The following is a 21,304-nucleotide window of genomic DNA, read 5'->3' as shown; positions in this document are numbered from 1 at the left end:
GGAATCGGCGCCTGCGGAAGAAAAGCGGCGTGGGCCGGCAGGTAAAACGGGGCGAGGTTTGGCAGCAGGACATTCCACGCGGCCCTGGCCCCGGCCCCGGCCCCGTCTCCTGGCAACCCCGGGGCCTGGAGAACGTGCGAAGGGGACGCGGAGTCCGAAGCGAGCAGCCAGAGCCAGCCCCGGCGAAGGGCCCGGGCAGAGCAAAGGTATCTCTGTCGTCACTGCCCGGAGCCCCGTGTCCCCCCCCGGCCCCTCTTCTCGGTGCCCGGAGCCCCGTGTCCCCCCCCGGCCCCTCTTCTCGGTGCCCGCAGCCCCGTGTCCCCCCCCGGGCTCTGTTCTCGGTACCCGGAGCCCTGTACCCCCCCCAGGCTCTGTTCTCGGTGCCCCGTGTCCCCCACATTAGTTTCCCCCTCTCCGGGGTCCGTGTCCCCAGTGCCCGGAGCCCCATGTCTCGCCAGCTGCCTCCTTCCCAGAGTCTTCTCTTTGCTGCTGCTTCTTGACTCCCCCTTTGGAGAGAGGCCCTTGCCATGCGGCCCCTACGCACCCAGGTGGTTGTGCGCCCCACAATCCCTTGCCCATTGGGGATGCCCCTGTAAGGGCAGTGGTAGAAATGTAGCCTGTTAGTCTGGTGCAGCTGAAACAAAAAACATTTACCTCCCTCCCTTCCCCCCTTCTCTATCCCCCTTCTGTTCTGAAATGTGATTTGTCCTTTTCATATGTGTTCATTTTTTTAAATTGTATCCTTTGGTATATATGGTTGTGACAATTTTCTTCCACTATTTGATCTGAGAAAGTGGGTCTGGCCCACAAAAGCTCATCACCTATTAAACCATCTTGTTAGTCTTTAAAGTGCTACACAGTCTTGTTTTTGTTTCATCTGTAAGGGCAGTCACCTATGCCACTCTCCCCCTCCCCCTGAGGAGAGCAGCTGCAGGCGTTCTGGAAGCTCTGGGGACACAGAAGTGGTCAGGCCTGCTGATCTCCTGGGGGGGTCTGCGAGTTTGTGGCTCCATCCCACTGTCTCTTGCATCAGGGGTATCCCAGATCCTAAGAGAACAATTTGGGAGAAAGTCCATGACAACTTGTGATTTTGACACCCACAGCTCCTGTTACTCAGCCCTGCCTCTTCCCCCTCCCCACCTTGCGTGGTATAAGGTTTTTGTTGTTCAAGGCTAGAACTAGAGAGGTGTTTTAAAATGCGTAGAGCCCTGTACGGTACAAAATTTGTATCTGCAAAAATGAACCACGGATATCTGCATCTACAGCTGTGGATCAAGGTACCTGGGGATATCCACACATTTGCAGGATTCTAGATAAAAAAAAAAATTGTATTAACATCCATATCTGGAAAAATGAGCTGCAGATGTCCACATCTGCAGCTGCAAATACCCCCATGGATATAAAGCGGATATCTGCGGATTTGCAGGCCTCTAAAATACCTCTATTCTTGAAACATGAGGGTTGTTTTAAAATAAAGTTTATGTTTATAAACTCCTGTTGTAAGATTTCTGTGGGGTGAGAGAGGGGCTTGGTAGAATTGAGATTATTTTTTCATAATTTTAATGGATAATATCAGTGTTAGTGTTATGCATTTTTTATGTTTATAGCTTTACATTTTTCTCAGCTGATCAAAATTACAGGTTTTAAACAATTCCCCGGCTCAAGTTTTCATCAATTTAAATTTTCACAGTTGCAGGAAGTTATGGAGAGTTCATACAAAAATTTAATTACAGTAGATTAAATTTTAAAAAGTTAAAACTTTATAAGCATTAAAATACAAATTATCAACATCACATCTGTTACCGGATTTGCCCAATACTCTGGGGCATGCTCATTTATCAGGGTTACCCTTATGGGACTGGGGGAAGGTTGACAGTTCTATCAGTGTGCTGTTGGTGCTTACTTGGGCTCTCATATGGAGCTGAATTCTCCCTGCTGCCAATTCCCCCTCCCACTGGAGCTCTTCTGCAGGAACTAGGCTCCTCAGGATGGGGGTCTTCCCACCTTAGCAACACACACAGACACCCACACCCACTAACAGCACGTCTGAGAGGACTGGATACTCAGCACTCACAAGCTGACCCCCTCATATGTCCCTGGACTCAGCTGGCTGGGTTTCACAGCAATGCCACACTGCACCCTCATGTGCCTTTGGACTCCATGGGCTGGATTAAACAGCACTTTAAGCTGCCATCCTCATAAGCCCCCAGGTTCAGCACCCCCTATCCCCACTTTCACACCACAGTCATTCACTGGTAAACCACACGATGAGCAAACCCCACAGGATTTTAGGCACTACATGGATCTTTTGCTTGGGTACAAGAAGCGTTGCTGCAGAGTGAATGGGGAAGCCAAAACAACATCCCTTAAGGAAGAGTGAGAAAAAGAGAAAGAAAGCGAGAGAAGCAACCAGTTTAACAATGAAAGTGATTTATTTGATATCTATTCACTACTCAAACAGTTACAATATTAAATCTAACAATTACAATATTAAATCTAAATTGAAACTGATTACAAACTTTAGGTAACCATATAACAGTTTACACAGGGCAGGGTCAGGAGGCTGTGCTTAGAGAGATAGTTGAGAGAGAGAGAGAGAGAGAGACACCTCACCACTCCACGGAGCTTGCACTGATCGGGGTTCCCAGATGATGATGGTAGCCGGGGGTCCAGAGGGCAGGAGAAAAGCAGGACAGAGCCCCCAGCACGATCAGACAGGAGATGAAGAAGTCTCAATGGAACTGATGCAGTTTAAGTCCAGGTATCAGAACAGTTTTCTTGGGGCAAGGATAGGAGTTTTTATAGGGATAGTTCAAAGAGAAAGAGGAGAGACAATAGAGACTGATCACCCCTGGTTATGGGTGATGTTCCTTGAAGGAGCTCACAATGCAACTAGGCAGTTTCAGTATTTTAGGTGTCAATAGGATCGTTACTAGAATTGGTCTGATAAAGACTAATTTGGGTGTGAGCAGGCCTGGGTTCATTAGCATCTGGAGCAGGGATTTCCCATCAGGCAGTGCTTCTCTACTTTCGGTGTCCCATAGTTCACTGCGGTTCCTGCCTTGGAAGAACTGCTCTCCATTCTGTATGCTAATGAGATGTCCCTCTGTTCCATCTTTAATGCAAATGGCTGGGGTGTTTCCTTAATTATATCACACTTGTCTGAAGCAGTTTAGGTGTGTCTTCCCTGGCCTTTTCATTGCTTTGTCTTTGATTCTAGCAGAGGCCTGAGGGAGGGGGATGGTTTTCCATGAATGTCACTCCCTGGCTCCCCAAGAACACAAGGCTGACAGGTGACCATGTTCTGGTTTCCCAAGAATCACAGAGCTGGTGGGTAACACATCAAAATATACAAAATAAATATTCTTCAATCAAATTGAGTTCTCAATTTTTTTTCTGCTGTGTATAAATTTAGATGATCATAGATGGAAATCTTTCCAATTGGTTTGTATATGTATGGTGAATTTGTCACTTACCACCATTTAACAATAAAAATCTATTCCTATTTCTAATGCAGGGGTGGTGAATAAGAACAGAGGTGGTTTGCTAGGGTTTCTCTCTGGTGGGCTGCCACTTTATTTACTTGTGCCTCTGCAGATATGGGTGCTTGAAGCTACAGTTGGCCGTGGATTACCATTCTGAGCCAAAGGGAAGTGGCGCAGACTGGGGCTCCACTTCCTGCAGCTCCCATTGGCTGTGAATGATCTGAAGCCACTGTGCTCTGCAGGCACTTGGCCCTGTAGAGGCACAGGTAAATACAATGGTGGGCCCTCATCCAGCCCACGGGCCAATTATTGCCCACCACTATTCTGATGTAACTGGGAGAATGACAGATGGGAAAATCTTGCAGCAAAATAGCTGGAAAGAAAAAGCGTGGAGCTCAGTAAACCCTGGTCTGTGATGATTAGCCCACTGCGCAATCTGAGTTCTGCGGAACATTATGATGAGATTTGTGCTTAGAAAGGCAGCTGAGACCAGGACATGGGCATCCCCTGCACAGAAACTCAGTAGAGTCTTTTGCAGGATCAAGACTTATAGCTAATTTCTGATACACATAACAATCATACACTACAGCACTTACAGCTGCACCAGCTGTGGGGATACTGTAAGTTTACCCTCAGTTTAATAATTCCTACTTCTATGAGAGGTGGTAGCTATGTCAGTGGGAGTGGCTGCAGTGGTTTCAGAAGTTCACAAAGTAAGGACTGTGACATTTTAAATAGTGAATGCCACAAAGTCATCTCTCTCCATGCCTGGATATTAACCTTGCATCTTTAGTGAATACCTTGTCCACCCCCATAGGGTCATACCTTACAAAGTTTACAAATACCCCATCAGGTACCTCTGTTTTTACTGAGTTCACTGTAGCTGTGTTAACCTGAGCAGGGGGAGACTTGAGGCATTATCTTGGGGCATTATCTTCTCAATGTTGATAAACGCAAAGCGTATTGGAAAACATAATCCAAACTACACATAAAATGATGGGATATGAATGAAGTGACCTAATGTTAGGTCAACGTTAGCTTGACCTCACATTTAACTGGTTAACTGACTAAGTGGGATCCAGGCTGGGGACTGCTCTCAAACCCGCACTGGGGCTGCCACCAGCTCCCAGCTCCTGCACTGGGGCGATGGCTGAGGCTGGCTCTTGCACTGGTTCCCAGCCCCCACTGGAACAGCTCTTGCCCACAGAGTGCCTGGGCCATCTGAGAGTAGCCCCTGTCCATTTAGGGTGATGCTTACCAGTTAACCTATTAGCCTTTTACATCCTTACCCTGTGTTGCTGCCTCTCATCAGAGGCAGCAGTGCAGGGTGACAGCCGCCTCCCTGGAGTGGAGCTGGGAGCTCACTGGCTGCCAGCTCCGCCCTCAGGGGGCATCAAGTAAACATGTAACCACTAAAAAATTTAGGTTACATTATTAGTAAAATAACCACTTTCTAACATCCCTGTACTGCACAGTCAAGCTATCATATTGCCTCTATATAAATCCATGGTACGCGCACATCTTGAATACTTCATACAGATGTGGTTGCTCCATCTCAAAAAAGCTACATAGAAGAGGGTAACAAAAATGATTAGGGGTGTAGAACAGTTTCCATAATAAAATACGTTAAGACTAGGACTTTTCATCTTTGAAAAGAGATGACTAAGGGGGGGTATGATAGAGATCTATAAAATCATCACTGGTGTGGAGAAATTAAATAAGGAAGTATTCTTTACTTAGAACTAGGGATCACTACATGAAATTAATAGGCATAATGTTTAAAACAATCAAAAGGAAGTATTTTTTTCACACAACCCACAGTCAACCAATGGAACTCATTGCCAGAAGATGCTCTGAAGGCCAACCTCATAACAGGGTTCAAAAAAGAGCTAGATGAATTCATGGAGGATAAGTTTATCATGAGTTAGCCAGGATGGGCAGGGATGGTGTCCTTAGTCTATAGTCTAGAAGCTGGGAATGGGAATGTATGAGAGGCAGCAAGGTGGGGAGAGAATAGGAGCTGGTGCTGGGGGGAGCCAGCTAAAAAGCCGGTTCCTCCCAGCACCATCTTCCTTGCTGCTGGTAGGCTCCCACCCCTCCTGCTGCCTCTATCAGAGGTAGCAGAGGCGGGGCTAAGGGAGGATACAGTGAAGCAGCTTTTGTCTGCAGCAGGCCGAGGCTGCTCCAGCAAGGGCTGCTTCAGCCTCTATTCGTAGCGACCAGAGCTGGATGCCACGAATAGGGGATGCTGGACGTGGTACAAGCCGAGACCAAGCAGTCCTGGCCCACGCTGGTCCAGGACATTGTGCCTCTGCATTTTAAATGTAGTAAGAGCCTCAATGGTCCAGAGTCGGCGTAAGCCAGGACTGCTTAGTCCTGGCTCCAGCCAGCATCTGCTGTGGCACTGCAGAGGGCCCCTTTATTGACTAATCATGTCAATACAATTTCTATTGACTATACAATTAGCCAGATAATCACAATTTAACATTAACCTATACCTCAGCTCTAAATATTTCTGGACTTTTGAGTAAGTTCAGATCAGTAGCCTAATTTAGCAGGTGGCCTTAGTCTCTATTCTGGACCAACCTTCAGATTTGTATAACCTCAAATTCTAGGAGAGCTTGGATTTAAAGTTCAGATCATGATCTATATAGATCAGAAATAATAATCTGAGCTGGGCATAGGAAATGAATAGAGGAACATGCCAAAAATGACAGTGTTTCTTTGGCATTTGAAAGTGCAGATAGTCACGTAGTAGAATTTTTAAGCAACGTTAGGTGCCTAATTTATTTTCATTTCAGTGGGACATACAGACATATCTATTAAGGATGTTAAATACTGGTTAATTTACTAGTTGAGTAGTCAATAGAATTTCCATCCACTATTCGACTAGTTGATAGGCACTTCCGCATTCCTCCTTTGAAATGTATAACAGCCATTGTGCAGTCTGAGTCCCCCACTGATCCCAGGCTCTATGTGGGCACTTCCACTTTGAAATGCCCAAGATCCCCTACAGAGGCTCTTATACATTTCAAAAGAGGAATGCAGAAGCCCCCATGTGGAGCCCAGAGTCAGCAGGACTTTCTGCTGGCCCTGGGCTGCATACCAAGTGCCAGCTTTGAAATACACAAGAGTCCTCAGCAGAGGCTCTTGTGCTTTTCAAAGCAGAAGCGCCCACATGGAGCCTGGGGTCAGCGAGGGACTCAGACTCCCCAGCTGATCCTGGGCTCCGCGCTGCATTTCTGTGGAACCTGAGATCAGCTGGGGACTCCCCAGGTGACACTGAGCTCCAGGGGGTGCTGCCACTTTGAAACACTGCCATGGTGTTTCAAAGGGGCAGCTCTGCACAGAGCCCAGGATCAGATCCATGCAGCATTGCCGCTTTGAAGTACTTCCTCTTCCCCTCACCCCCCTTTGCTGCCTCTGTCTGATAGAGGCAGTAAAGGGATGGGGGAGGGGAGGACAGGAGAAGCGACTAGTCGACTAGTCCTGCAGGGTATGTCTACACTACCCTCCTAGTTCGAACTAGGAGGGTAATGTAGGCATACCGTACTTGCAAATGAAGCCCGGGATTTGAATTTCCCGGGCTTCATTTGCATAAGCGGGGAGCCGCCATTTTTAAAACCCCGCTGGTTCGAACCCCGTGCAGCGTGGCTACACGGGGCTCGAACTAGGTAGTTCGAACTAGGATTCCTATTCCTATTCGTATTCCGTTCCACAAGGTGTACTGGTAGTTCGGAATAGGAATCCTAGTTCGAACTACCTAGTTCGAGCCCCGTGTAGCTGCGCTGCACGGGGTTCGAACCAACGGGGTTTTAAAAATGGCGGCTCCCGGCTTATGCAAATGAAGCCCGGGAAATTCAAATCCCGGGCTTCATTTGCAAGTACGGTATGACTACATTACCCCGCTAGTTCGAACTAGCGGGGTAGTGTAGACATACCCTAACATCCTTAATATCTACATCATAAGGCACCTAAATTTCTTTGAAAATCTGCTCCTAAGTTACATGCGTACTGTAGATGGGTACATCTTAGGTCACTGTACAAGAGAAATAAAGTGTTTATGCCCTTTGGGCCAGATCCTATTCATATTCTCTTTTAGTGCAAAAGATCCCATATGACACTGCTTTACTAGCTTATGAGTTTTAGATCATGGTTTGTGACTCCATCGAACACATTGTTCCCAATGCCTTTGAATGGGAAGTATAGGACATCAGCTGCTAATATAGCCTATTGGCTACCAAGACAGCTATGCAGCATCTCTTTGCAGATTGAACAGGGTGTTTTCTTTCAACTCTGTTAAGAGCCACTGGGTAAAGCAGGAACAACAAGAAGTCCTGTGGCACCTTATAGACTAACAGATTTACTGGAGCATAAGCTTTCATGGGCAAAGACCCACTTCGTCAGCGGCTACCCCTCTGATACTGGGTAAAGCAGGGTTTTTTTAGGCTTTCTGCAACAATCTGAAGGCTAGATCAGGCTAGGACTTGGGCCCAGTGACAACGCATTGTTCCAAATTTCTATAGCAGGTGACAGTTTTAGCAAGAATTAATTCTCAACACAGGGGCAAATGAGAATTTTATTTTAACTCATAATACTTCAGATGGCCTGAATATTTTTAAGAATAAGGGATCCTCAGAGTTTAATGCAATATACTAATATTTCCACTGTTCAAATTCTTATCTAATATGAATCAGAGTCCCATTCTTGTTATGGGAAAATGGGAAAGCTTCTCTTCTCTCCCTTCAGGTAGTATTTTGTCTGCTATTGGAAAAGCAAATACAATAAATCTGGAGAGTACAAAGATTAGGTAAACAGTGCCACTTATAATGGCTATATCCCTCCCAAGGGTTTTCTGTTTTATAGGTGCAAAGTCTATGATTACATTGCCTGTCATCAGAGTTATCTATAAGCCTGATAAGTGCTAGTTTGCGGTACTAAGACCAGTTTTTCTAAGGAATAGTCATAGGATTTCAGTATGGTGTATTGTGAGTTTAATAATTACAGGCAGTCCCCGAGTTACGTGGATCCGACTTATGTCGGATCCGCAGTTACGAACGGGGTTTTTCTCGCCCCGGAGGACGGGAGCGGCGGGATGCCCAGATGCGCCGCGGTCCCACCGCCCGCGTCCTCCGGGGCGAGAAAAGCTGCTCCGCGTCTCCCTGGTCTGCTGGGGGGGGAGCCCCTCCAGCAGACCAGGGAGACGCTGAGCAAAGCCAGGGAGCACGCGGGCAGCGGGACAGCCCAGACGCGCCGTGGCTGTCTCGCTGCCCATGTGCTCCGCGGCTTTGCTCCCCGTCTCCCTGGTCTGCTGGAAACCAGCAGACCAGGGAGACGCGGAGCAAAGCCACGGAGGACCCGGGCGGCGGGACCGCGGTGCATCTCGGTCCGCCGTCCGCGTCTCCCTGGTCTGCTGGGGGGGCGGGGCGCAGCTAGTGCGCCCCTCTCCTCCCCCCCAGCAGACCAGGCTTTTCTCCGGACACCTGTGGTAGAGCAGCTGGGGCGCTGCCGGTTGGTCCCGTAGCACCGCTCTGGGCGCTACGGGACCAACCCGGCAGCACCCCAGCTGCTCTGCCCCAGGCGTCCCCAAGTCAGCCGCTGCTGAAACTGACCAGCGCTGACTACAGGAAGCCCAAGGCCGAGTTGCTCTGCCCTGGGCTTCCTGGTATCAACCGCTGATCAGTTTCAGCAGCAGCTGACTTGGGGATTCCTGAGGTTCTTAAGTTGAATCTGTATGTAAGAACTGGTGTCCAGATTCAGCCTGTTGAAACTGATCAGCGGCTGATTCCAGGAAGCCCTGGGCAGAGCAACTTTGCCTCGGGTTTCCTATAGTCAGCCGCTGGTCAGTTTCAGCAGCGGCTGAATCTGGATGCCAGTTCCGACTTACATACAGATTCAACTTAAGAACAAACCTACAGTCCCTATCTTGTACGTAACCCGGGGACTGCCTGTATTGCAGTTTAACAGATATTCTCAAGAGTATACCTTGTAAGATCTGCTTTTCAGAGTCCAAAGTTAGTAGTGGAATTACTCTCAGAAACGGTCAGGTGCTTCCCAACTGTTGGTATCGGTGCAAAATACACATATATATAGGATTCCATGTGTTCTAGGTAGGACTAGAAATCATTTTCAGTTGTTGTGGTCTGGTATTCCTGTTATTCTAATAATGCATCATATTTTAATACAGATTTCTCACAACATTCTTCCATTCGTGATCTCTGTGGCAGTCACATGAATTGGTTATATAGAAGAGTCGTATCAGGAAAATACTGATGTGTTTTTCAGCTGTCTTTAGAGCAACATGAGTTTTGTCCCTTTCAGAAAAAAAAAATTCCTTTGCTCATCATTTCATCTCCCTCTCTCATTAGTTCAGTTTTTGTCAGATTAAGTTAAGGAAAAGTGACAGCACTGTCTGATCAGGCACTTTCTTTAGACCAGAGTTGGGCAATAATTGATGGAGGGCAACTCCAAGATTTTGGGAAGTGGTCAAGGGCCACACTTTTAATTTAAGGGGGTGGCAAAGTCTGAGATGGAGGCTGGGTGCTGAACAGAGCTCAGGCTATGGGACTGGGGTGCAGGAGAGGGTGTGGGGTCGGAGAGGGAGTTTGGGTGAAGGAGGGGGTTGTGATCTGGAATGGGGATGCCGGGTCTGGGAGGGGGTATGGGTGCAGGAGTGGATTCTGGTTTGGGGGAGGAGTGTAGGAAGGACTACAGGGTCTGGGAAGGAGTTGTGATCTGAGGAAAACACATATCTTTTCAGAACACTATGCCATTCTGAGTGATTCAACTTCAAATGGCCAATTTGGGGGCTCTATACCATCATTTTATCACACTAGACTCCAAAGTTCCAGCCTCTAGTGGGCATTGCTCAGGAATCACCTACGGTGCAGCATTTCAAAGGGCCAGCAGTGTGGAGCCCCTGGGTCAGCTGAGGACTCCCCAGATGAGCCCGGTTCTCAACGGCATTTCCCCAGAACCCGAGGTCAACCAACTAACCCTGGGTTCTGGGGAAATGCTGATCGGAACCTGGGGTTAGCTAGGGAATCCCCAGCTGACCCTGGATCCATGGTGCTTCAGCGTTCTAAAGGGGCAGCGCTGCACAGCGGCTGCCCCTTTGAAATGCCGCCTTGGGGCTTCAAAGTGGTAGCCCCCCCACAGCTGATCCCCAGCTCAGCTATGCGGTGCTGCCACTTTGCAGTACTCCTTCTCCCCCCGCCCCTTGCTGCCTCTCTCTCATAGAGCTAAGGGGGGGAGGAGGAGGAATCAACTAGTCGACAGACTATCCAATAAGCAAATGCTTAACGGATAGTCGACTAGTCCTTAACTCCCTAACTCAAATCCTATTGAAATCACTTCCATTAATTTCATTGGGCTTTGGATCAAACCCTTAGAGGCCCATAACTGTAAGTAAAAGCTTTCAGATTTATCGTTTTAATGTTTAAGTGCTTTGAGATTAAGATGGAAGCTACTGTTGAAACACAGAATAATGTATTCTCAGTTTTGTCCAAAAAGTCACAATTTAATTTATTCAAAAGTATCCACAGCTGAATATTACAGTAACTGTTACAAGCATTTTCCTATAAACAAAGGTGTAGTTTACAGATTTCTTCAAAATGGAAAAATATTTTATCAGCAGTAATATTTCATCTACAGTCAGGATTCACCCCCTGAATATCATTCAAATTCCTTTAGGACAGCTGCACCTTCAGCCTGTTAGGTAATGAGATTTCACAGAAAAATATTAATTGGACTGTTATCATAGAATATTTTTGGATAGAGTTTGATTATTTAAATTTCAGTTTAGTTTGAAGGTCTATCTTCTGACTGACTTTTTTAAAAAAAAATAAATTTTATATTCTTGAATGGGAAAATATTTTCCAAATTGTTTCATGCTAACATTTACTTTGCTATAATTTCAGAAAGGAAAAACTCAAATATAGCTGTACTATATGTAATTCAATAAGGTTGGAAGAAAAGATTTATGGTGGTTCATGCCATATACTTTAATAATGTTGGCATATTTAAGTGCAGTTTAGAAAACATTAATTCTACAACACTGTCTGCGACAATATTAGTCTGACAAGAATAAGTTTTCATAGATAATAAGCTGAGTGGGAAAGAAAATATGACCTAGTGTTACACATGTTTTATCACTGATATCACTTAAACCTTTTGCAATTCATAACTGGGCTGTACAGATTGAGGGAGAAATCTTGTGAACACTTAAACTACTCAAATATGTGCATATTTGTAGTATCTAGGTATGCACTCTTGCTATCCTTGCCCGTGTGATAAATTTTACTTGTGATTAGTTGCAGTGGATTCAATGAAGTAACGAACAGAGTAACAATTGAACCCAAATACAATTTCAAACTAAAAATTTTTATGGAAGTTATGGCCTAGATGTTGTGGAAGTGTCTTAAATGTACTACCCAGCACAGAACGCATGCATGAAATTCAGTGTATTGTTATAGTCAGTGTTGTTTATTTTTTATATTACATATAGTATACATTTCCTTGGAGATTAGAGGCCTACACCCAATCAGACCCTTAGAAATACAATGCATGGAAAAAATGTGATGAGGTTAAAAACATTTTTGCAAACCTTCTCAGTGCAATGTAATGCTTTTTAAGCAAACTCCTAAATCTACAGACTCTTTTATGATGTGACATTAAAATTTTCCCACAGTTTTAACATTTTTTCAGAGAAACATTTAGAAGTCAGTTACCATAGTAACAGCTAAAGGCACACAGTGGGAAATTGCTTTATTTAGTTATCAATATTGAAAACATATTTGAAAAGCAAACGAGTTTGTCAAAAGCCATGCTTTTAGTTTGAATATTTGTGGATTTTTAAGGAAAAAAGCCTATTTGAACATGGTAATACAACTGAATTAAACCAGCATTTTTAAAAATTGCTAAACAGAAAAGATCATATACATTAAAGAGAATAACTACAGAATCCTTTTCCAAATACAACTTAGTGGATAAGTTAAATTATTGCACATCAAAACATTAAATACTAATGGTTTGTAAGATATTCTTTTTATAATACATATACATTAAGTTCCCTACAGCTCCCAGTGAAATACTATTATCCCTTAGAAGAACATTAGACACACTTTACACCTGTGATTAATAACAAGATCATTGTGGAAGAGGATTCTGAAGCTTCCTTTAATTGTTTGATTAATAAGCATGAAGTTTGGTGAATCCTGTGGGAATTGTATAGTGAGTAATTCACAATATTAGAGAGGTAGTGACTTGAAGAGCCTGAGAGGAAACTGCTGGCACAAGATAAGTTGTGACAATAGCATCTATGTAACCATCTAACCAAGACAAAAGTTTTGCTTTAGATTATTTTTGTTTAGGGTGAAGCTGTGTTCTCTCCAGGATTAACATAGTATTTAATTGCAAAATAAAATGCAGTAAAAACTTTAACAAATGCTTTGAAGAAAAAGTGTAGATGAAGAGGTAGCTACAATAAAAGCTACTATGGCATTGGACACTGAGGAGAGCAAGAAACTGGATTTTCTAAGCCACAGCTGGCAACATGGTAGTGTAATTCCTACTGTAAATGGGAGGAAAATTAAGCCATTACTGAATATAAACAGTAGATGCAAATGATCAAGGAGTGTAGTTTGGAGGTAGTGCTGGTATATACAGGCAATAAATGTTCTGCTATTCTTTGTTATGGATACCAGTTCTAGAAAAAGGTTCTTCTTTCATTGTGAATTGGCTTAATTATATCATTCACTGGTAATAGCTATGTTAAACCATAGTCTGTGTGTGAGAGAGCATGTACTTTTACTGTAAACATAGTCCAATATAACTGTTAATAGCACTCATTTCTTCAAAATTTGTTTTTATAGCAATATACAGGACTATTATAGTATGTGTATATACAGATATTATATACATAATGTCTAAATTAAGACACACTCCTTGTCTAAAAGGTGACCATGGTATGTTGTTTTTGAAGTGTTATGTATATTTACCACAATTTGCTATTTGGAGATGATTTAGAGCAACTAAAAATAGTCTGAAAAATGCATATAGGGTTTTTTAAAAACCACTTTCACCATGGAACTACCGAGACACTGCATTTACCACTGTACTGCTTGTAAAGAAATTTAGATTTTTTTAGGCAGGACTGTTCACAGGCCTAAATGTTAATGAGTCTTATTAAGATTGAGCCTTTGCAAGTGATAATCCCTGTTGCATTTTGCAAATTGGAAAGTTAGAACTGCAAAAGTATTGTGACCTTAAAGCTGCAAAGTCATAATTTGCAATCATGTTCCATTACAAATTAATGCAATCATTGCTGTTAAATGGTATTGTCTTACCTTTAGATACCATTTTCTTCTAGCAGAGATAGCATTTCCTATGACAACTGAGAATGATCTATGAATGATTTTGGAATAGCAGACCCATTTTAATTCTTGACTAGTGAAGAAGAGGGAACTTTTTAAATTAATAAGGATTTCAATTGGATTATAATTCAAATGATTTTATCTGATAACTTCTTGTATTTGACTGTTTTTATTCATTCGGATAGGAATGTAAGATTATTGTTGACTTTTGTGCTCTATTAAGTGCTTTGGGTTATCAAAATGTTAGTTGTAGGATTTTTGATGTGGGCCATGTCTACACTTACAATCTTACACAACACAGCTGTACAGATGCAACTGCACCGCTGTAAAAGGGCTTTTGTGTAATTGTATTGTGAAGACAGGAGAGAGCTCTCTGGTCAGTATAGTAAAACCAGCTCATGAGGCATGGTAGCTATGTCAGCAGAAGAGCATCTCCTGCTGACATAGCACTGTGTACACCAGCACTTATGCCAGCAAAATTTGTCATTCAGAGGTGTGGTTTTTTCCCTCACATTCACAAAAGTATTGTTGATATAAGTGCTAGCATAGACATGACCTTAGTCATTCAATCTCTTAACCACCATTCTATTTTGCTTTATAGCACTGTGAATGAAACACATTATTGCTAGTATTCCTCTTGTTATCTTAGGTCCTGAAGTTGCACCAATAGAGATAATGCTGTTGAATTTAATGGCAAAATTTTGACCCTGTTGCAGTCAATTGGAGTTTTTCCACTGACTCAAGTAGGGCTAGGATTTCACCCTGTGAGAGTAGGATCAAGAACTTCATTTAACTGGGTTGGATTTACATGAATTTTCCACAAAAATTGCTATAACTTACATAATGGTGTAGGTATAAATTTGTTTACATGGATTCTGGTTCTGGCTATGTCAGTCCATGTAAATAGCTACTTCCTGCCATAATTATGTAAGGTATTAAAAACCTGTAGAGCATCTTTTATCTTTACTGGATGTGGCAGTACCTTAACTCCTAAAAGCATAAGGTAAACTGAGGAGTGGGATCAGTGACCTAGTAAGATTTTAGGCTATTGTCAGAATTGTGTGGGTGAGAGAAAGTCCAAATGGCCAGCCCTAGCCACATCCCTGCAGCATGCACAGAGATAAAGCTGCACTGGATAAAGATAGGAGAGCAGTGGTGACTTTCAAGAAATAAGAAGTCTTACAAATAGAATTCACTTTGGTGAAACAAGCATAGTTTTCAGTGTGTCACCCTAACCTTTGTGATGAACACTTATTTGCACATTTTGCCATTTATACTCCTGAACCTACAATGGTGATGTAAGTGACTAGCAACAGGAAGAAATTTGAAATCATGTGTCTGCATGCAAATGCATTATTATGTTTGAACCACCTTAATCAGTGCCCTCATTTGTCTGAAGACAGTGTTTTGACTTTGATTTTTATCTGAAGACCAAATTACCCATCTCCCACTTTCAAATGTTTATTGTTCTGTTGGAGACTGCTATGGGCTTTGCACTATTTCAGCATGAAATCAAGCAGTAAAAACATTTCTGCGTTTCAAGTATTCTTATTTTGAGCTGTAAGTTACAAAAAAAAATCATATAAAAGATTAGTTTCTTATTTATAGTATAACGTTTAGCAATAACTGATTACTGTGTATTGGTTCTTCCATGATCTTGTTTGGTCCACATTTTAAAAGATCCCCTTTTCTTTTCTTTTCTTTTTTTTTTTGCTTGAATTCTCTGGTGAAGGGAGACTGGTTTGAATGTTTTCTTCAAACTTCATTGAGAAATTCCAAGTTGAGAGAAGCAGGAATATGAATTGAATCCATGGTTATGGAGGATGGGCTGAATGGAAACAAAACTGGGAACATATATTTGCAGTCTAACAGCAGCTGTGGAGGATCATTTCGTTCTTGCAAATGTGCCTGTGAAGTTTATGTGGAAAAATAAAAGGTTAGTGTGTTTTTCATATAAGTCATTGCTTTTTTAAAATTTGCATTTCCATCTCAACACAATAAAATGTCTGAAGAGTGCCAGGATTTAGGGCAGGTGTGGGCAATAATTTTTGATGGGGAGCTATTCCAAGACTTTGGAAAGTGGTTGAGGGCCACACTCTTCCATGATATTAGTGGAGGAGGTGTGGGTCTGGGATGGAGGTTGGGTGCAGAAGGGAGCTTGCGGTAAAGGATTGGGGTGCAGGAGGAACAGTGGGGTCTGGGAGGGAGTTTGGGTGAAGGAGACAATTGTGGCATAGGGCAGGGGATTGAAGTGTAGAGTTTTAGAAGATGACATAGGGGAGAAAGGGATTGTGATCTGGGGCAGGGGATTGGGTGCCTGACCTAGGAGGGTTTATGGGTGCAGGAGGAGGGCAGAGAGTTAGGGTATGTTAAGTGAAGGGGGAAACAGGAGGCAGCAGGCTCTGGCCAGGCTTACCTGCCAGCAGCCCAACCACCCTGCCTGCCTACAAAGCAAAATGCTTGAAGAGCTTAAAACATTTTCCAGTCAGCCTGCCCATGCCTGCAGGGCCATGTGCTTGTGTGAATAACAGAGATGGAGGGGCATGGTGTGTCATGTGCTGCCTGTTATTCAAACAGGCAGTTCCCATTAGCCAGTTTCTGGCCAGAAACCGGCCAATGGGATTGTGTTGGCGGCGGGGGGGGCAGCACCTAAAGGTTCCTCCCCTTCCCTCCCCTCTGAAATCACATTTTTAAAAGAGAAATAGCCCGGCAGCCACTTTCCTGAGCAGTGTGTGGTGCTTGGTGAGCTGCATGTGCCCCATATTTTGTCTAGGCCTGATCTCAGGGTATTAGAAAAATGTGCTTCAGTTGCATTCCAAAAGGGAAAGTTTGTCTTAAGCACAGCATGCTGGACAAATATAAAAGATGAAGTGGTCCCTGCCCTAATCACCTGGCAGTATGAAACTAGGAATATCAAATATAAAGTCTCAAACACATTATTAAGTGTCTCTTCATACATTCTGTGAATATTGATCCTGTGTAACTGGAGCATGACCAAATGGGATTCCTGAATTATGTAGGATATGGCATTTAGAGAGAGGAATGAAACGAGGAGTGGAAATAAAGATATACCAAGTAATTGAAATGTTATGAACATAAGTCTAAATTCAGGCAGATCATAGATATAGAACTGCGGCCACGTATAAGTGCAGGTACCAAAGAGGAACATTCCAGAGATGGGAATTGCAGGGATGGGGGAATTCAATTCATGATCCTGTTTACAGCCCCAACAAAACCTATTGCTTCTGCTTTACTAGAATGTTTTTGTGTGTCCTTGGGGACAGTTATGCCAGTTCCACTCCAGGAGCCAGATTTTGCTTCAGTCTCTTTTCTGACATCAGAAGTCAGCACTGACTATACAGAATTTTGTTATCCACCCAGTATTTCTCTTTTGATAATTCCTCCCACTTTCTCCTCTAGGGTGTTTCACAATGATGTACCTTCAAGCAATGAACAGAGCTCCTCCTCCCAGATGCATCCAAGATGCTGCCTAAGTAGCCAGGAATTTTGTACCAGAGCAACACAAGTTGTACCTTCCCGTGCAGCCCCCCAGGAGTGAGTGTATGGACCTGGACACTGACTATGACACTCTTGTGTAGCTGCACACACTCAGAGCCATGTGCTTATCCTTTTATCCAGTACATCAGCAGGACTGAGAAGAATGTTAAACATTAGTTATTAATTTTCCTGCTTTCTGACATTCATGATGCCATGGCACACTTCAGAAGAGGTGTGAATTTTCCCTAGTCACAAGGTAAACATTTCCCTGCTCTCCACTAAGGATGCAAGTGTAGCGGTGTATATAATTAACGGATAACCATAAGCTTAGTGGTTACCCAAACCAGTACACGCGGCTCCTGGTCTGGCTTCTGGGGAGCAGCCTGCTGCCCCATGTACCACCTACCGGGACGCTTGCTGATGCCCCATGTGTAAGCGCTGAAATTTTCACAATTAGCAAATTATACTCATTTTAACATCCCCTTTCTCCACAATCTGCAGCATGCTGGTGGCAGTTGATTGCTGTCTTTCATCTCAGAAGTGGCTGCATTTCAGTGGTGTCCTACATTCCTGAATCCTACTAGCCTTACTTGCTGGACTAGCCACATTGAGCAGATGAACACTGAAGTGTTCAGATGCTATACCAATAAAGTAGAACTAGGCAATTTGAATTTTTTTGGTGACTAGTAAGCCAAAATGTTGCCCATTTGACATGAAGTTGCTGAAGAGTTTTTGCCAATATTTTGTTTTCAGGACTGAGGTGCCATTTACCAACAGGCTGCAGTATGAGACAGTGGTAGTGCCTGCCCAGTGTAAATGTTAGCCCAGTACATTCACCTGGAATAGGAGCCAGGTTCAGTTACTCCCTCTATCTGATCTGGAGATGGGATTTAAACTTAGGTTTCCCACACTGCAGGAAAGCTGCCTTATTCCTGCATATTGAATAGTCTAGAATGGGTCTCTCTCAGTATCTCCGCTTTAAGTAGTTCCACTTTTAGGCCTTGTGCTGAAGACCAAGTCAGAATGACTGCAGCCAGGGGATAAGGCCACTCTTCTGCAGTATGGGACACCTAGGTTCAAATCACTGCTCAGTATCAGGATTGGGGGGAACTGAATGTGTCTTTCCCACTTATCTGGAGAGTGCCCTAACCACTATGTTAATGCTTATAAAGAAGGTGGCACCATCACCTCTATTTCCTCTTTTAAAACACATATAGAAACAAAACATTTTCCCCAACCCAAAAAACAGACTTCAGTTCAAAGTTTTTCAGTTTCCAAATTTGAGCAGACCCAATTTTTTTTTTGAACAGTCAGTGACCCAATCCATAACTATTTGCCAGCTCTACTGATAAGGGCCGTATAAGAACCTACACAGAAGTGAACAGAGTTCAGGTTATAATTTATTAATGAATATGGATCCTTTGTAATGAAGAGGTTTATGGGCATGAAAAGAATTATTACTCATTTCTGTACATTAAAGTACAATACAAATTTATTCTGGCTTTGATGGAGGTTCCTGGAATATTTTCAATATTTAAATTTAAAGAAAGTGAAGTTGAGAGTATTTTGTATCATCTCTTGTATATAATTTTTTCCCCTGGGGGATGACAGAGTGACATCATATCACTCTGCGTCCCACCTGCCTCTCTCCCCCTTCCCCAGTGCTTGAGAGAGTGGGAGAGCTGGGACTGTCAAGGCCTTGGCTCTGCCGCCCTCCCGCCCCCCGGGGAAGAGAGACAGGGCCTGTGTGGCCTCAGCCCTCCTTACTGGCAGGGGGAGGGGGCAGAGGAGAGGAAACTATGGGAGAGACAGGGCTGGTAGAGTGGGCAGAGTAGGGGAGAACCCGAGCTGCCACATCTCAGTCTGGCCCTCACTCGCAGCTGGGAATAGAGCTAGGGCTGGTGAGCATAGCTAGCAGGGGGCACAGCCCCTAGTATAGATTTAAGCATAATTTAATTCTTTTGCTACTATACACTGTGGAAAATTTGATTTATTAGAAATGAATTGTTAGGTAAACTGAACTCAGAATTGGATAGGCAATGAAAATGGAAATCTTATCAGAGAAAGCAGCAGGAAGGAGCAACAGAAGCTATTTTACATCAATGTGTTATTTTACCCAGAACATTAAGAGGAAAAATACAGTAATTTTTTTCTTTCCTGTTGAGAACTTCTGTAAAATTACCCAATCCTGTTTACAATTAAATAAACTCAATGTTATGCCCTGTTACGTATGTGTGCAACTAATCTGACACCAGTTAAAGTAGTAGACTAAAATTAAATAACAAATCTGATGAGTAATTCTAGGGATTAGATACCAATAATCCCTGTTCTAACTATCTATTAAATGTAAAAGTTACTTGGTGTCTTGAAACTAATTTAATTTCATATTTGTATATCACCTAGCCTTCTGTGGTCAGGAACAATCCCATGATGCACAAGTAGAAATGCTGACCATTGCATTCTGGCTAGTTCTGATTAGAAGCATACATATACACACCATTCAGATATTTACCACTGCCTCTTGTTATTTCAGTCGGATGTGGTATGCTTCACTTCCCATTTTGAACTGTTAAGTGATGTTCCTATGTTAAACAGTGTTGAACACTGACACTTCCCTTTCAGCAAAGGGTACTGTGAGTAGTTGGTAATGTGCTATGAGGCATTCTTCAGGAAGAGATTATTTATATAATTTATGATATTATTATTATTTAAGGATGTATATATAAAGGCTTCACTAGACTAACAGCATCCCTTTAACAATTAGATAATCTTTGTTTACAATCAATGAACATTCAGAATCACGTCTTAAAATCGGAGAGAGAAAAGAGATAGAACATTAATGCTAAATCAATACTGCTTTCTTTTTGGATTTTCAGAGCTGTTGGACTCCATTTACATAAGAACTTTCACTGGTGGTGTCATCTCCATTTTATGTAGATTTAACTTACCTGAATGTTTCGTATGAAGGCTACTGTCACACGTTCTTCAAACTCATTAACAGGAGTATAGAGATTTAATATTTTTACAATCTGTTGGAAACATAACAACAACAAGGTTTTAGATGGCCAGCAATAGCTGAACTTCTCTATGGCATGAAATGCTGCTACCTGGTTACTTGATATTTTCACTTTTGTAGAATTTTGCATCTGTCTCCATACAGGAGACCGCTAAGGCATGTACATTGGGATTCTTCTTTGTGTCATTAGAGAAGGTTGTTGGATTTAACTTAGTACAAATACTCAGAATATCAAAAAAGCTGAACAGAATTAAATGAAGAATAATAGAAAAACTTGCGCACAGAAAATCAGAGAAGCGTAAAACATATATTATATACAACATGCATCTTTGAACATCTTTAAACCACTTGTGGGTGAGCATAATCTGAGTAATGACATAAGTGTATTTTTTAATTTCTTTTTCTCTTCCTGGTGCATGTTATGTCCTCACATAGCTGCCAACTCTGTCTTTTAGAACAGTGTTTATGAATTGCTGAATCACAACCTACAGGTGGGTTTATGATGGGGATACTGTCAAGGCTGTATCACATGGAGTGAGAAAAGCCCCGGAGTCATTAGAATCCAGGAAGACTCTGGGAAAGCGACTCACTTCCTCGCTCATGCTCCTGCTGTCACTTCGGCTTGCACCCTTCCTTGTCTCAGCCCAATCCTGCTGCAGCTCCTGATCCATGACCCTCAAACCCCTTCCACCTACTCTGTGCAGGACAAGCATTAATTCTAAAGGCTGCACAGACAGTGTTGGAAGGAGAATTAGAACACCCAGCACCCTACACTCCTCTCGCTTCCACTCTTTGTCAGATGAAAGAGTGTACAATTAAATACTGAAGATTAGGCACCTACTCCACTGAGGTCTACAGGAGTTTTCCCATTGATTTAAATGAAAGCCTGATCAGACCCAATGAGCAAATGGTACATTAAAGCAGCAGTTCTC

General features: G+C 43.2%; 1 protein-coding gene, 1 long non-coding RNA gene and 1 other non-coding gene across 5 annotated transcripts in view; 2 read left to right on the top strand and 1 right to left on the bottom strand.

Moving 5' to 3' along the window:
* The first annotated feature begins 47 nt into the window (after positions 1-47).
* On the top strand, positions 48-20,368 carry LOC102454940 (uncharacterized). 2 transcript variants are annotated; one of them, XR_012904986.2, is made up of 4 exons: positions 48-206; positions 15,591-15,794; positions 17,279-17,612; positions 20,233-20,368. It is a non-coding gene; the product is annotated as an uncharacterized LOC102454940 (long non-coding RNA). The 2 variants fall into 2 exon arrangements; XR_012904985.2 differs by lacking the exon at positions 20,233-20,368 and having other exon boundaries at positions 17,279-19,712.
* LOC112543670 (small Cajal body-specific RNA 18) lies at positions 3,892-3,977 on the top strand. The gene has a single exon (XR_003086888.2).
* The window catches only part of MYO5B (myosin VB), a 328,229-nt gene continuing 322,538 nt past the window's right edge, over positions 15,614-21,304 (bottom strand). For both annotated transcript variants that reach the window (XM_075932680.2, XM_075932681.2), the window contains 2 exons: positions 20,305-20,385; positions 15,614-15,766 (listed from right to left, as the gene is read on the bottom strand). In XM_075932680.2, the coding sequence (XP_075788795.2) occupies positions 15,614-15,766; positions 20,305-20,385 (234 nt within the window). The remainder of the gene's footprint in view (positions 15,767-20,304; positions 20,386-21,304) is intronic.

The sequence above is a fragment of the Pelodiscus sinensis genome, chromosome 6 (genome assembly GCF_052426305.1).
Source record: "Pelodiscus sinensis isolate ZL-2025 chromosome 6, ASM5242630v1, whole genome shotgun sequence".
In the NCBI taxonomy this organism is placed as follows: domain Eukaryota; kingdom Metazoa; phylum Chordata; order Testudines; family Trionychidae; genus Pelodiscus; species Pelodiscus sinensis.
Note: the sequence above shows the minus strand (reverse complement) of the source record. Positions and strands in the feature narration are given on the sequence as shown.